Source organism: Siniperca chuatsi, linkage group LG14 (assembly GCF_020085105.1).
Source record: "Siniperca chuatsi isolate FFG_IHB_CAS linkage group LG14, ASM2008510v1, whole genome shotgun sequence".
In the NCBI taxonomy this organism is placed as follows: Eukaryota; Metazoa; Chordata; class Actinopteri; order Centrarchiformes; family Sinipercidae; genus Siniperca; species Siniperca chuatsi.
The window spans coordinates 16393525-16409627 of record NC_058055.1 but is presented as its reverse complement, the minus strand read 5'-3'; the positions used below and the strand labels follow the sequence as shown (position 1 = coordinate 16409627).

At 41.4% G+C, this 16103-nt stretch overlaps 2 protein-coding genes across 6 annotated transcripts in view; one reads left to right on the top strand and one right to left on the bottom strand.

The window, feature by feature from the left end:
- mntb (MAX network transcriptional repressor b) overlaps positions 1 to 7345 on the top strand; it is a 19646-nt gene extending 12301 nt beyond the window's left edge. For both annotated transcript variants that reach the window (XM_044223869.1, XM_044223868.1), the window contains 2 exons: positions 2486 to 2678; positions 2911 to 7345. In XM_044223869.1, coding sequence (XP_044079804.1) covers positions 2486 to 2678; positions 2911 to 3722 — 1005 coding nt within the window. In that variant the 3' untranslated portion in view covers positions 3723 to 7345. The remainder of the gene's footprint in view (positions 1 to 2485; positions 2679 to 2910) is intronic.
- On the bottom strand, positions 4768 to 16103 carry sept4a (septin 4a). Of its 4 annotated transcripts, XM_044223871.1 has the most exons (14): positions 15803 to 16102; positions 15143 to 15211; positions 14646 to 14668; positions 12704 to 13075; positions 11398 to 11494; positions 11072 to 11158; positions 10725 to 10848; positions 10326 to 10460; positions 10079 to 10196; positions 9307 to 9408; positions 9115 to 9211; positions 8639 to 8801; positions 8315 to 8417; positions 4768 to 8216 (listed from the first exon to the last, which is right to left on the bottom strand). In XM_044223871.1, the coding sequence occupies exons 2-14, from the start codon at positions 15189 to 15191 to the stop codon at positions 8145 to 8147; spliced, it is 1542 nt and encodes a 513-aa protein (XP_044079806.1). In that variant the 5' UTR covers positions 15192 to 15211; positions 15803 to 16102; the 3' UTR covers positions 4768 to 8144. The 4 variants fall into 4 exon arrangements, with proteins under 4 accessions (XP_044079806.1, XP_044079805.1, XP_044079807.1 ...); XM_044223870.1 differs by lacking the exon at positions 14646 to 14668 and having other exon boundaries at positions 15803 to 16101; XM_044223872.1 differs by lacking the exon at positions 15803 to 16102 and having other exon boundaries at positions 15143 to 15598.

The following is a 16103-nucleotide window of genomic DNA, read 5'->3' as shown; positions in this document are numbered from 1 at the left end:
CACCCGACTGGCAAATGTCCAGTCACATCACTCCTTATATGTAATTACCCCTTAGCTTCACTAAATTAGATAGCTCCTTATGTTTTTTTTTTTTTTGTGTGTTTGTTTTTTTTTGTTTTTTTTGTTTTTTTTTACAAACTGCTGCTCAAGCAGCCAAATCCTCACAGATGACGTTACCTTGGAAACTGCTATGGGTGACAGCTGTTTCCTTGGTGATTTGCTGCAGGCCTAATGGTGTCTGGGGTTGTATGGGAAGACCTTGAAGTGATGCTCTTGGATGCACATGCACACATGCATAAGCAGTTCCTCTGTGGCCAGATTGTGCTAGATAATGTTTGTGTTTCAAAGAATATCTGTTGGCTGTGTGACTATATGTGTGTCAGTAGTGTCGTGCTGTGCCGTCAAGTCTTGTAGAAGGAGTCTATTCAGTTAGTGTGCATATGCAGCAGACATACAATAGCAATTATAGTCAGACATGAATTAACTTTTCTAGTAAAGACAGAAACTTGCCATTAACACAGAACCAGCTCTGTTGTCAGATGTTAGGACTATTAGGACTGATTTGCTGTGATTTCCCAAACCTCCTCCTCTCCACTCATGTGTAAATACTGCCCCTGCACATAGAGGGGAGGGTGTTGGATGTGAGCTGGCAAAGTTCAGCAGGTCTGGACTGGTGCAAAGAGGGCTGTGAATTAGGACGGGAGCGTTAAGGAAAGTGGGCATGCGTGTGAGGCCATCACATGCCTGCAGAGAGTAAACAGCTTTTCTCACTGAACCGAGTGTCCTGTAGTAAGATCACGTGTCCCCATGTGCTTATTTTCTGTCCTGTCTCTTGTATTTCCATCCCTATTTTCTCTTTTGTGGTTGCACCAGTAGACAGCAAAAAAAGTGTTTTTTTTTGTCAGGTCTTTTTTTTTTTTTTCAGAATTCATGTTGACTATTCAACAAGTCAACTGGATGTTTAGTTTCCAGTAATGTAATGAAATTAACCAGCTTCACACAGCAGAAACTTACCAGCAGTTGACTGGTTTCTATGTACCAGCATAATGCCTTAGTCCCTTCCTTTCCCACCTCTTCATTCTCTCCCCTCTCCCTCATTCCTCCCCAGTAATCTGTGTTAATGTCCTTAGCCTCTCGTACTGTTTGGTGTTCATGCGTCAGCTGACCCACACACAAACTGGGTCACAGAGACGCCATGGAGGGGCTTGGAAAGCTGCGCTCTGTCTTTAGGTTTTCTTTCTTTTTGTGTCTCCTGCTTTGTTTTTCTTCCTCATTTCATTTGTAAATCTACAAAGACATGCAGTTTACTACTCAGCGCATGACAGTGCTGTTCTAGGAATTAATACTTTCTTACAGTCATATCTGACTAATGTTTAGGCTGCAGTAATCCAGGGACTGAATTGGTGGGATGATGAAGAACCTGAGTGATTGGTGGAAATAATACACGGCAGGACATTTACTCCTACTCTGACCTCGTTCTCTCAAAAAACAAGCATGACACCCAGGAAATGGGAGCAGCTGATGTAGATGATGCCAACAAAAGCAATGTGAACACGCTTGAATTTGCATGCATGCCTTCCTGCTTGTGTTTGAAATGGGGATAGCACGGAGAACATTGTGTTTCAGGGATTATGCAAACTAGGAGAAATGTGGGAGTGGCCAAGACTGCACAGAGAAAGAAAGTTGGCCTAATTCCCTTTTCTGTTGCAGTGCCAGTTCTTTGAACGGTAGATATTTAAAACTAGTTCTAGCTTCACAGCGTGTCCAAATGATATATTGTCAAATAGTGGCCTGGGTCTTTATTTGTGAGAGACAGAACAAGGTCTTTGTTTCTATTACCCCCTGTTTTTTAAAAGTATATTTTAATACGTTATTAAGAAGTTTCCCTTTTTAATGATCTGCTACAGTTTGCCTTGTAAATTTGCTGTTGCTGCTGTTAGCTATTAATGCCAACCCAATGTTTCCTCCATCTGTTTCATATTAACACATTTCCAGTATGCCAGGGGGAATAATCCCTCTACTTCCCTCTAAGGCTTTTATTGAAAACTTGCTGGAAATTTTGACCTTCTTTAACAGCAGCTTAACACAGGGGGAAAAAAACAACAAAGCAGTATTGATCAGAACCAATGAAGTGAGCGAGGACAGTATTTTTTCAGAGAAACTCAGAGTATGGAATAACTGTTGTCCTGATGAAAATAATGCTGTGGATATCAATACCATGCAGAATTTGCATGATAATGTCAACCATTGTAATAGATATTTTTTTTCTACATTTGTTTTCTTGCCTTTATTTGTTCACAAAGACTGCAGCCTCAGCTGAATACAGGCTTTTATTTGAGAATGTACAGTGCATGTGTCAACTATGCACCATTTACATTTTCTTAATTATACCATGATTGTCTATTAGAAGTTAGAAGTGTTTTACAGTGTTTTTACATGTACTAGCGATCCTCATCTGCTCTGCTGTCTCTCTCTCTTCTGGAAGACTCTGAAGCGGAAGGAGAAGGAGTATGAACATGAGATGGAGCGTTTGGCCAGAGAGAAGATCGCTACGCAGCAGCGGCTGGCCGAGCTGAAGAACGAGCTCAGCCAGTGCATGGATGTCATCGAGATCGACAGAGTCCTCAGACAGACCATCCAGCCAGAGGATGACCAGGCCTCCACATCCACCGCCTCAGGTACAGGGATGAGACGCAATATCTCAAAGGCATACATTATATATCACCTGCATACCTGATACTCTTATACAGAACTAATCACAAGAAGTGCAGCAGCAGATTAAGCTTTTTTTTATAGTAGGGGAGGCACAGGGGGGAGTAAGTAGTTGTTAAATACACAGTACATACACACACATGGCACTGTTTCTTGACTCGTATCATGATGATTAACAGTTTCCTCTCTGGTCTGCAGAAGGAGAAGACAACTTTGAGCAGGACATTGACGAGGATTCCCCCGGTCCCATTTCTGCTCCCACGTCCATGTCCAAACCAACACCTGCCATCTTACAAGCCCAGCAGCTCCTCACTCCGCACCTGTCAATCCAGCACACCACCCTGCCTCTCTCTGGAGTCCTGACCACGCCCTCACCCTCTGCTCCCCATCCCCCCCAAGCCATCGCCCCTGCTCCGGCCCCTGGTCCGCCCCCTTCGCATCCGGTTCATCCCATTCAGCCCACAGCCATGCAGGTCCAGCCCACTGTCATCGCTCACGCCGCCGTCTCTCACCCTTCAGTCATCCAGGCTGTCAATCACGCCCTGCCAGCCAATCACAAGCACCTAACGCACATTGCCCCATCACCCGGCCCCACCCCTCAGCCAATCGCGGCGGCTCCAGCTGCCACCGCCACTCACCAGCCGATAGCCGCCCAGCCCATCGGACACATCACCGTCCATCCGGTGGCTCACCTGGGAGGTCCCCTGCCATCCCACCTCCCGACTCTCTACCCCCAGGGCGTGTCTGTCTCCCAGCCCACCATGGTGGGCCACATCACTCACACCTTCACCCATCACACCCTGCCGCACGTCCAGGCTAATCCTCAAGCTAACACTAATGGAGCCCAGGTGAACAGTGCAGCCATGATGAGCCAGGGGAGCCCGTCGCTAGGGAAACCCACAGCAGTGCTGGCCCCCCACCCACAGCTGGTTGGACAGGCTGCCGTCCTCAATCCTGTCACCATGGTTACAGTCCCAACCTTCCCTGTCAGCACACTCAAACTGGCCTGAAAGAGTAACAAAAGATGGGATGGACTGATGGATGGAGAAGGAGAGAAAGTTTCAGAACTTCTGGTTGAGTTTGCACACTCCTATCAATAATCAATAGCAGAGAATATCCGACAGAAAATTTACAAAAAAACATCAGCTGTTTTTTGGACAACTTGCGACGAATATCTCCAGAGATATATTTTGATCACAGCTCTGTTAGTTTGTGAACAATAACATTAAAGCAGAGTCAGTGGGTCAGGCCATTGTTTGTGAAAATAAGACTGTGACATTTGTCTGCGCTGCAAAGACAGGAACTCTGTTTTACCTTCCTTCCTTCCTTCCTTCCTTCCTTCCTTTACAACCAGAAGCACTAACATAATAAGCTCAGTTCACACTCAGGCATCAAGGACTTACCTTAACTATTCATTCACTCACTGAGGGAAAATGCATGTGAGAAAGAGTTGTTTGTTGTTAGGCTGTTGCTGTGGTGATACAGTATGTGCCCGTTTTTGTATTCATATAATCATGATGTCATGTGGGACATTCTGGTGAAATAATGTCACTGATGTGTTTGAGAGCAGGAAGAGGGAGCTCAGTGGCCTCACTGATCAGAATGAATTACACACAGGGCTTTGGTCAAGTGTAGAGTAGACCACGTTACATAGTCCGCCAAATAGAGCTAAAGCATTGTCGCTTACTGATGCAGTTCTTCACTTATTGTTGTCAGGAACACTGTAGTTCCACGAGTTGAAAGTTCCTCATTTATATGCTTTTTTCCCGCCTTAGTTTTTGCCTCCTATCTTAGTACAAAACATGCTCCATGAAGTGACTGTCAAGACCTCTGCATCTTTATCCAAATGAAGATTCCTCACAACTGCACTTGGCACCAAACATCTTGAAAATGGTTTAAGAGAAGGAATGAACAGTGCAATAATGAAACCAGATCCAATCCTGCAGTTAAAGACAAAAAGAAGGAACAAGACACAACCTCATTGTCTTTATATGTAATTTCTGTTCTGCTGTCAGCTTCTGTCCCATTCAACAATGGGTTGTGTATCCACTATACTTTTTATGGCTTTCTTTCTTTTTTAACAACAGTGGAGTGTCCCTAAAAATACTGAGCAACTCCAGAAATGAGGGGCAGGGTTAAAGGGGAAGAAATAGTGCAAGGATTGCTTGGTTTGCTTAACATACAGTAGCATTTGTTTTTACTGGCCTTGTGGAGAAGTCATGTCTAGAGACAACATGACCTTTGCCTGTTGGTTATTACACAGACAAGGGATTTCCTTGTAGGAAACCACCAAACCACAGATTTAAAAGTAGAGCAACAAGCAGTCAGAAAGATGGAAAATAGGATTTTCCCAACAGTTTGAAAAAGTAATTCAAGCAGTCAGTTAGATGTATAAAGATGGTGCACTCCGGTTTTGATGTGATTACCTTAAAGCTTGGTCAGAATTAAATGTCAGCTCTCCTCTAAGGGCTTTTGAAAGAATAGCAGTAATGTGAAAGGCTGTCAGATTGATTTGATTCTTCTTGATTTCTGCACACAATGTACAGAGTTATGGACAACACCTGACAAGATTTCACTGTGAGAAATCAAATCTACTCGTACACCAACAGATTGGTCATTTAAGGAACATCGATTCCTATCAAGTCTTCGTACTCGAGGGTGATTTTTGAGGCAGAGAGGCTTTATAAGTTTTCAGGAAAGCAGCTAAGAATCATTCCAAAACTCCCAACAGTGTTTGTGTGTGTATTACATCGGCTTTTCATCAGGTACGATCATGTTTTCAAACCAATCGAGGACTGTAATAGACTGTTTGGAGAGCGGTAATGTCGCAGTGCTGAACAAGAATCCACATGTAAAGTTGTCTGCTTTTTGCAAATGCCTGAAATTTGTGTTTTTGTTGTCATCCCGTACAACCGCCTGTAACTGCTCTCAAAACATTCAGTGACAGGCTTTCCTCTTGTGCGCAGTGATGTCCCCTTAACACTCTGTAGGGCAATACAGGTTTTCACCCTCTTGACTAATGCAACAGCTCCCTCTGCTGCCTCATCCCAGACTCAATTTACTCTCACACCACATTTGGGGCACAACACAAAGTTCCTGCACAGGATTTTAAAATCTGGAAAAAATTACAGTGTAAAAAAATTCATTCTTGACCTTGGGGGGAAAAGCATCTTAACTTAATAATCCTGAAGGTTCATACTGCATTACAATGCATACAGTATGGAACTTTGGTCACGTGACAAACTCCAACTGTGAGATGTGGATGAAAGCTCCAGAAAAGCTACTAAGTGGAGCTTGAGTTAAGATTTTTCTTTGTCAAACTAGGGTAGAAACAGTTTTCTCACTGACAGGTCTTAAAGTTTGGATATAGCAAAATATGAAAAAGAATGGGAAAAGTATTGTTCAGACCTAAGATCAGTTTGCATTTTATTGCAGTTTTGTGAAGAATAATTTGGCAGCGACACATGACCTTTTTTTGACAGTGATGTTGTCCAGTCGAACATCAAGCTGAATCCTCTGCTAAAAGAAAATCAGTTTGAGTTTTAATTTCAAAATGGAAAATGTGTTGTGACACCCGCTTTTCTTTGTGTGTGTCTTTTTGTGTGTTTATGTCTGTGTTTATGTGCACATACTCAAAACGTTCATGGCTTCACAGCCTTCTTGCCAGCCTATACATGTCAGGCCATAACATCTCCCATCTGTGTTTGTAGTCAATGTTGCGTGGATTTGCTCCTTGCCACTTCTGCTGTTTCTGTATGTTATGTCTGTATGTGACTGTATTCAATATGTTTTATATTCTGTACTATAGTTAATCCTACTGTACCTGTAGCATGGCTCTGTTTTTTGGTTATACACTTTGCCCTGTGCATGATGGTGTGTGTGTGTGTGTGTGTGTGTGTGTGGCAAGCAGGCTATTTTTTTACACAGAGGTGATTTATAGTATGAGCCTGTTTGGGTGCTATCGTGTGTGCCTATACTCAGTTTTCCTGAACACTGTGACAACTCTGGCAAAACACGTACACATTGAGCGGATGGAAGAGACAAAGATTTACTGTCCTAATTGGGTTTTTTTTATTATTTTTTTTTTTATTTGTGAGTTGGACTGAGACCTGGAATGGAAAAAGTAAAAAAACAAAAAAAAGTTGTTGCTCTTTTCCTGATAACATAATAATGTCTAATATTCAATTTGAGTTTTGTAATATTTGTACGTATGTATGAAAGTTTTGTAAATTTGTGATTGTATGCACGTTTTGGCATATGAGTGGATGTATCTTCAAATTTTAAATGCTTGTTCCTTTTTGGTTTTGTTTTGCATGTAGATTGCTGTTTAGATTCTTTTGTTTTAAAGGTTTTGTTTTTCTGTTTATTTTTGGGACCATGTACAATACTGTATAACGTGGGCAGGATCTTGGACCTCATGCTACATTGATATTATATATGAATATAAAAACATGTTTTCCCTATGGAGAAAGTTTTAAGTTATATATCGCCTGTACACTTTGGGCTGCCTTTTAGATCGAACTGTCCACTGTTTAAGATAACAATGATGATGATGGATAAAACATATTAATGATGAAGAATTATGCTGATGAAATAATAAAGATTCTTAATAAATCTTATTACATTTACAACACATCTTGCTCCTGTGTTTAATGGCCTTGTGTAAAAATATAAGCAGAAATAAACTGCAGTTAGAAAGCTTTTTTATTGATTTTTTTTTACTTTCTTGTCCTTATGAAACAGCAAAATTTAAAAATACAAAAAAAGAGAAACATTTGACTCATAAGTAATAAAACATGAAAAATGTAGTTTACAGATTTAAAACCCAACGTTAACATCACTACAATGACCCCTAGATGGCAGTGTTACACCATTATCAAGGTTACTAATCAAAGAGACCTCCTGAAACACATAATAAAACAAATGGAATAAAAGTCATTAATTGCAGCAGCAGAGCAACTTTGTCTTCGGATGGAGTGACTCATACCTGAAAATCACAGAATCAATCCACCTGTGACCTGCTGACGTGCTCTTGAACACAACACTGAGCCTGTGAATATGTGAAGTTCACATGTTTTTTTTATTTTATTTTGTCGCTTCAAATTCGGCCTTCTGACAGGAGTTGGATCAGCCAATCAGCTTGCTCGATGCTCCTTTCCAAGCCTGGGCAACCCACAATTAGCCATAACACCCCTCTGTGTGTAGACCCACAGAAACGTTTACGTGTATCCTCGAGAACCACGACTCCAGCCTCGCACACTTTAACTTGTGCTGGGGAACAGCAATCAGAAAAGGAACTGAATGCAAAATGGCTGATTTCCTTTTTATACAAGTTCCATCTCTTTTTGATCATCGGGCTTCATAAACAGGGCCTCCTCTGTGTTCCTGGGCGCTCCTTGTTCGTCTCCTCCCTCTTGAGAATTATGGGAGAATCAGCAGCCACCTCTCTGGCTGTGCTGCATCTGCTCCTGAATCCTCTCCAACACCTCCTGCATCCTCCTCAGCTGCAGAGGGGAATAAATGAAGAATGATGATCAGTTACAGATGGTGATTACATCTGTAACTGAGTGAATGAATGGGTGTGTCAGTGAGAGAAACGTACCTCTTCGTCCTTCTCAAAGATTTGTCTTTCCCTCTCGGTGTCAACAGCGGCCAGCGGCAGAGGAAATTCTGCCTCGCTCACCTCTCGATACTTCTCACGCAAACTACAACCCATATTCACACGCACATACATACAAAGAAGAACACCATCTATCTTAATCATCACAGAACATATCTGACACCAGTGTGCAGTGCTGCATGGATTTATTGTTATTTTTATTTTTAGGAGCCTCTCCTACTAGAAGCAAGAATGTAAGAGCTAAGTGTGTTCAGTCAACCAATCAATCAATCAAGCCGCGTAGGTGTGCATCCTGACTCCGCCCACCTGCGTTTCCTCTCCTGCACAACCATGCGCGTCATGTTCTGGATGCACTGGGCTCTGTAGTTTTCGTAGTGCGTCTCCCGCGTCACGTCCTTCAGGTCCTGCATGTGCGTCCTCACCAGCATGTTCCTCAGCAGCAGGAAGTCAGAGTGAGCCGGGTCCTCCACTGACCATGCATCGACAACGTGTTACTGGATCAGACTTTGCAACTTTTTCTTTGTTATTAAATAGAACAACAGCTCTATATAAAATTGATACAAAATCAGGGTGCTAAAAACAGATAATAATAAATTCATTGATAGTCTATGAAGTAAAAGTGAACCAAAACTATCTACAGAGAAAACTATCCATATGATGTGATTTGCATTACATATAAAAATACCACCCAAGTAAAAAATTGCCAAAGCCACAATAAAAGCTAACTAAAAACTAAATGTTTTAATTAAAAACTATAGAAATTGAGTGTTTGTGTGTAATACCTTCCACCACACCCCAGGGATAGACACGACCCCTGAACTTGCGACCGTTACTCTCCACCTGAACATTACTCCCAATTACTGCAAATGGGATGCTGTCCTGCAGAGAGAAGTAAAAACAATAAAACAGTCAGTCTTAACGTGGATGAGACGGCACATTTCAGCCATGAGAAATGAACGAGTGAACTGAAGAACCTTCAGTATTTGGTCCTGTCTCTTAAAGTCTTCGTCCTCATCTGAATCACAGTCGGGAAACTGGTAGATGTTGATCCCAAACTCCTTGATCTCCTCTCTGATCTAGAGTACATGAACACATTGAAACTGTTTGATTGAAAAATAAAAAATAAAACTTCTTATTTACAGAGACTGGAGGGCCTCAATACCTGAACTCTCCTTGAAGAATCCATAAAAAGGCAGAGGTGACGGTAACACTGAAATAACTAAATTGCTATTGCGAACACCAAAAGTGTGTTATTATGTTGTATGCTGATTGCAAGTCCTTTTTCCGGAGCTTCCAGATTTTACTAATTCACATTGAATGTTGTCGTTGTTGAGACACTATCAACTTGCATTATGGGATGCGGATCCAGTCTTTTTGGACCCATGTTAGGGACTAAAAGTCAGGATATCTCAGCCTCAGCTGTACTTTGTGTTTATTGCTATTTAGCAAATATTAGCATGCTTAAATGTTACACCAAGACATTAAATGACACTAAAACATTATATCTGCTTAATATAAGCATAGCATTGTCATTATGAGCATGTTTGCTCAAAGCACTGTTGTGCCCAAGTACAGCCTCTTGTTTAATCTGTCTCTTACGAGTCTCACAAGACTTTATGGAAGTGAAATGCTAAATCGCTGAAGTACTCTTTTACGTGCATAATAACCTGTGGCTTCAGCCATGTGTCTCAGTTCAGGGCAGTGGTGTCTGTGTGTGTGTGTGTGTGTGTGTTTATAATTTCATACCTTCATCTTCTTTCTGAGGACCTCTGCTTGTGTCATGCTGTCAGCTTTGGCCAATACGGGAACTATGTTGACTTTTTCATGCAAGGCCTTCATACACTCAACATCCAGTGGTCGAAGCCTGATGGGACAGAAACACACATACAGAAATATTCCTAACAGATATTGAACAACTTTTAGGTGAGGCTGTTGCAGTACTGTTGTACTAGTTTAGCTTCATGTGCAGAAGTAAGACATGGTGTCAGCGTACCCATGGCCAAATGGAGAGATGAAGTAGAGGCAGCAGTGGACTCTGTTATCCTGGATGTTCCTTCTGTTCAGCCCACTCTCATCTCTGAAGTACTGTTCGAACTGCTGGTCGATGTAGTCTTCTATTGGCTTCCAGCTGACGCAAACACATAAAATCTCAAAACAACGACCCTGGCGGAGAACTGTAAGCTATTTCAAAATAAAAGCATATTCAGTGTGCTTGTGATGCCATGAGTTGAAGTCTGGTTCATGGCCACGGAGCCTGTCTCTGCTCTAATGTTCAACCATGTCCAACTGAGCACCAGTGCCACCAAAACAGCAGCATGTCATGTCTGAGTCAAGCTGGTTTGAGTTCGCAGGAGGAGAGCACACCGCTGCAGGCGCATGTTGATGACCTCACCTTTCTGTGTTGTTGATGGCATCACCGAACCCTGGTGTGTCTATGATGGTGAGCCTCAATTTGATTCCTTTCTCCTCAATGCTAATTGCGTGTTTGATGATGTCAACTGTTTGATTGATCCGTTCTGCAGACACATACAAGTGCAAAGTAAAAAAATCTATACAAGCACATTAACAGCGTGTACTAACATGTACAAGAGCACACACACTTCAAGGTCAGAGTAGCAGCATCACATTTTGCACTGAAAAAATTAGCTAATAATGTAAGACCATACATCTACGTAGCCTGGTTCCAGCTACTTTCCTACTTCATTTGACAACATGTATAAACAATAGAACTAATCTCACCTTGTGCATTAGGGACCTTCCTGTCTTTGTACAGGTCCGTGAGGAACAAACTGTTGATTAATGTGGATTTACCGAGGCCAGACTCCCCTACAGAGAGAAAGAGAGAGACTCTACAACCCTGATTCTTGAAGTAGTGTGAGTAAAATATCACATGCAATGTCTGTATTCCTCAGAATAATTTATTTAAACACATATAATCACAAAACCTTTCCTAAAAAAGAAAGTAGTTTGTCACACATAAAACAAGATGTCACATTCAGTCATGATAACAGCCTCAATCAAACCTGTGAAAGTATCCCAGTTAGCAGACATATGGGAGGACTCACCTGCCACCATAAGTGTAAATGTGAAACCTTTCTTCACTGTCTTTCTATGAACCTGATTGGGCAATGTGGCAAAACCTACATATTCCTTGTCCTGATCCTGCAGAAAGAAAACACAAACTTAACATGTATGCATGTTGTTTATAAGTAAGGATTTAATAGGTGAACTCAAATTATTAGTTAAAATATGATGCTAAATAGTGGGATATTATTGCAATTTTTTTTCTCTTTTAATACAAGTATTCAATCCCCACTGCCTCCTTGAGCTACAGTGCCCTATATATAACATAAGGAGTCAAGTTGGCATGATACATTATTGACACATACAGCGTGTAATAGCATTTCTGTTGCAAAAACGAATACATGTCAGACAAAGGGCGTCGAAAACGTGAAATGTCAGCACTGGTTAAGTAATCAGTCATTGGTGGTGATCAATAACCCTGTCAAATCTCCACAGATATATTCTGATTCCCCTCTGGTACAGCAAAAACCTTATTTACTTAAAATCTTTACATACTGCTTAGTGAACACGATACTGATATTGTAAATGTGATGTTGGTGTACTCACTGTATTGTTAAGAGAGTGCGTACTAATGCTACATTACGTTATAGTCATGGTGACACATGGTAGTCATAGTAACAACCATTACTGTTGTCTCATCACGATCTGCATCCTCTGCTTCACAAGTCTATGAACTGCACTGCAAAGCATCATGGGGCCTGACCTCACGTTCGTGAGCGGAGGGGGGAGGAAACAATAGACTCTCTCGTCTTTATATCTCAGCAAAGCTGCCCTTGGGGGGCAGAAGAGAGGTGATACGGCTGGTCTAACACTTGTTGACCACATCGACGTACAGCTCTGTTTTGAACATGAAAGTTGATGTATGACCTCTGTATTAACTAACTGTTAATTCTCTATAACCAAATTTTGTTTATTATGCTTTGAAACAGTTTATATTTTAGTTATAGTTATGGCATATTAAGATGAGATTTTTTGCTTAATTTTTAAATTTTTAATATTTTCTTGTATCAGTTAATTGTAAAGTACATTCAGTACTTTCATATGCTTTTCTGAATTTATATTAGAATTTGAAATTACCTTCTTACACATCATTATTTCTTGTGATTGACTGATCGAATGTCTGATCAGTTATTTTATTCTTGAGAATATTTTTTTTAATCAGTAGTTTAATTCAGCTCACAGATGATAGTTTTGTTGTTTTGCGTCTTTCTTTTTGTTTTATATTTGGGAATGCCTTAATTTCTAAGGTAACAAAGTTACAGGTAACAAAAGCACACAGAAACACACCTCTGGAGAGTCATAGGGGTCAAAGCGTCCCCAGGGGCTGTGTGGACGCGAGGCCGGGCTGAGCGGACAGTCCATAGACACCTGAGAGACGAGCTGCCTCCTCAGCAGCACGGGCTGAAACTCTGCATCGGGTCTCACACGTTTTGGTCTGCGAGGGACTGTCGGAGAGCCAGCAGGGTGACAGGGGATGGGACGTGGCGGAGGGGGAGTCCCAGGAAGGCTGGGGAGTCTCCCATTGGTTACTGTCTCAGTTCCCTCTGCCTGGTAGCCTGGTGCCTGGTGCTGTTCTCCAGGCTGAGAGATGGGAGGCAGATCCCTCATGGCGTAAGGAAACTGAGTGTCCTCCTGGTCCTCAATGGACAGACTGGCCAACTAGGACAGGAGGCAGCAGAGTTACACATGGTTTTAGATGATCTCAAAAATATAACTCACTTTTAATCAAACTAAAATGGAAGGGATCTTTCATTCCTATTTACTGATTTGCTTGGAAAAATTATAAAGAAAATAATATTTTAGGATTGACATATAAGAGAAATAAAAAGGTGAAACTGCTTGTTTGTTAAAAAAAAAAGAAAATTGTGAGCAAGACTAAAATAAAATTATACATTTAAATCTTAGGAATTACATTGAGAAAAATGTTGAAAAAAAACATCTTTTGCTTCTTTTTTTTACATTTGACATTTATTATTTTCAAAATATCAGCTGAAGATGAACAAGCCTTAACTGATAGGAGAATTGTCCTGCAATGCAGTATTATGTAAGTTTTGGGCTTGCAGTCAGGTGAGACAAGGGAGAGCCATTGGCAAGCTGAATAAATAAATGCCAAATCCTGCAGTGGCAACACAAAAACAATGCTGCTGCTCTTTGCCACCTATTGTTCCAGTCAAGGGGCTCCGACCACAAGACGTAGATTACTTTTAACATCGAGTCCAAACTGAAGGACAGACAGAAAGCTAACAACAGCACAGAAACCTTAAAATCTGTAGTTAATTAAACAGATAATCAGAGGAAACAATTAGGCATGGTCTCTTCCTTTATGAGCAGTTACAATCATTGCAATTAGAAAGGATTATTATTCCAAACAGGTAGATTATTATTCCAAAAGTCAAGCTTGTGGGCAATTCTACTACCCTTTCCCCTAAACTGTTTGAGTATGACACTGTTATAGTATATTTACATATTATGCATGTATATTATAATTGATATAAAATATAGATTGTTGACATGGCACTATGATAACGCTACAGGTATAAAGACAAACACTAACTGGCTGCTGGTGGCCTCAGTAAGGGCCATGCTCTCTGAGTATATGACACAATGAACATGCGTCTTTTGTTGTAGGGGCTGACTATACCCTTTCTCTACTGATTAGCCCTGACCTGTGATCCCATTATACCATTACAGAGGCCTTCATCCATCTGTCCAGGCAGGGACGAACAACAGACAGTCTGGAGTTGGACGTTAGTAAACACTAGGGTCAAACTGGATGTATTCACTGGACTGAAGTAACAGTTTTTATCATTTTTAAGGAGCATCTTTCAGTGTGCAGCAGCATAACTAGTGGATGAATATTAATGAGAGACCATGCAGTCCACACCTGCTTTGGTCACCTCACTGAGTGACTCTACTTGCTGTCATGAGGACAGCCGAGCCTCCACGCCTGCTTTACAGGAGATACACATTTCTCCACTGTGCTCACATTGTCCTGTTGACCCGGTCTAAAGACAGCAGAACAACACAGCCCACAGTGCTGCTGGCCTGATCAGGGTTCATCTGGAGTCCCTCTACCTGTCAGCTCTCATTACCCACAAAGCTTTGCAGCAGGCTTAACCCAGCTTCTAATGCTCTGACAAGGTGGGGGGTTGGAGATTTAACTCTTAAGCACACACACACACAAGCTATAAACACTATCATCAACGACTATTCTACAAACTTGTCCTACCTCCTTTTCTGAGAGAGTCCCAGCTTTTTACAGTAGCGAGGATAGCATATATAAATGGGAAAAAAATGTATAGTTCATAAAAAAGAAAATACAAATGCAGAAAGACTTGTTGTATAAACCTGATAATGAGAACAGAAATGTTATGGCTATTGGTCCATATCAATAAACAATGCTTTAAACTAAAATGCAGCCCTATAAGTTTAAGCTAGTAAAAACAACAACAACAACATTTTCTCCCATAGTTTATATCACACACATGTGCAGGTCTATACTGACAGGGGTCTAACAGTAGTGAGGTGATACAAATGCAGTAAATAAGGTGCAAAAAGGTCACCAAGAGACATACACAAATGTAAATCCCTGCAGGAATATTATAGGCTGCTATAGTGATTTTTCAGTTGGCTGAGCAATTTATATTGCAGAAACTATAGGTTATTTCAATAAATCGGTGATGCAACCTAGTTGTGTATACATGCAGGTGTTCAGTGTAGACGTACCTTTTTTACTGCTGCTGCGGAACCTGACCGGAGAGGACATGTGCTCCATGATGCTGCTGGCTTCTCAAACTGTCCCCAGATCAGAGTCAGAAAACGGATAAACTACAATGTTAGTGATGCCGAAACACCAAACTGTACAAGAACTAATAAAATGTGATGAGGCATATGGTGTGCGTGTGCGTGCGTCCATGCATCAGACTGAGCTCCGGGTGCAGTCCGCTCAGTGCTGCTGCCGCTCTGACGTGATTTTAAGTACAAGAGAGTGAAACCAGGCAGGTTGATATTCCCCTAACAGCTCAGTGATACGACTTCAGTGCAGGACACAACGCTAGGCTACTACTACTAATAAAAATAACAATTTCCCCAAAACTACCATTATTGCATTTTTTCGTGATTATGAAGAACATTAAACCGAACTTAATCTAGTTTGTGCCTCTCATGTAGCGTTAGCCCTGTTCAGGACTGTCTAATCCATTGCGTTAGGGACAGTCTCGGACGGTCCCATAGAAAAGCTCAGGGAGGCCGCTCTTTAATGGGGGTAGGGCGGTTAACCAGACGTACATTTGTAAAACTAACAAAGTAGTCTGCATCCTCGAAGTCTATTCTCTTGTAAAATCGAAATCCGGTTTGAAAACCCAAACGATAAACCATAAATCTCACCTTTGTGTAGCTTTTAGAAGTTTCCCACTGGACTCCAATAATCAGTCTCATGGCAAAAAACAAATGTAAAAAAAGTCCATAGAAACGTCTTAAACCACTCTTACAGCTTAATCAATTTCTCCACTCTCCACTTGTATGCTGAGTATTTTTAAACACTATAGATATTTGCCTGAATAACCAAAAATTGCTACACACAGTGTCCTAGACGTGTTAACGTTGGTAACGTTGGTAATGTAAAGTGCGTGACAAGCTAAAAGAACAAAACACTAACGGCAGGCCGGGCCTTAACTAGCTGACTAGC

Coding starts and splice junctions, on each gene's coding strand:
- sept4a (XM_044223870.1), bottom strand. CDS start 15,853: ATGAGACTGATTATTGGAGTCCAGTGGGAAACTTCTAAAAGCTACACA. Junction 10,849..11,071: donor GAAGGTCCCTAATGCACAAG/GTGAGATTAGTT, acceptor ATGTGTCTGCAG/AACGGATCAATCAAACAGTT. Junction 8,418..8,638: donor GTGCAGGAGAGGAAACGCAG/GTGGGCGGAGTC, acceptor TATGGGTTGTAG/TTTGCGTGAGAAGTATCGAG.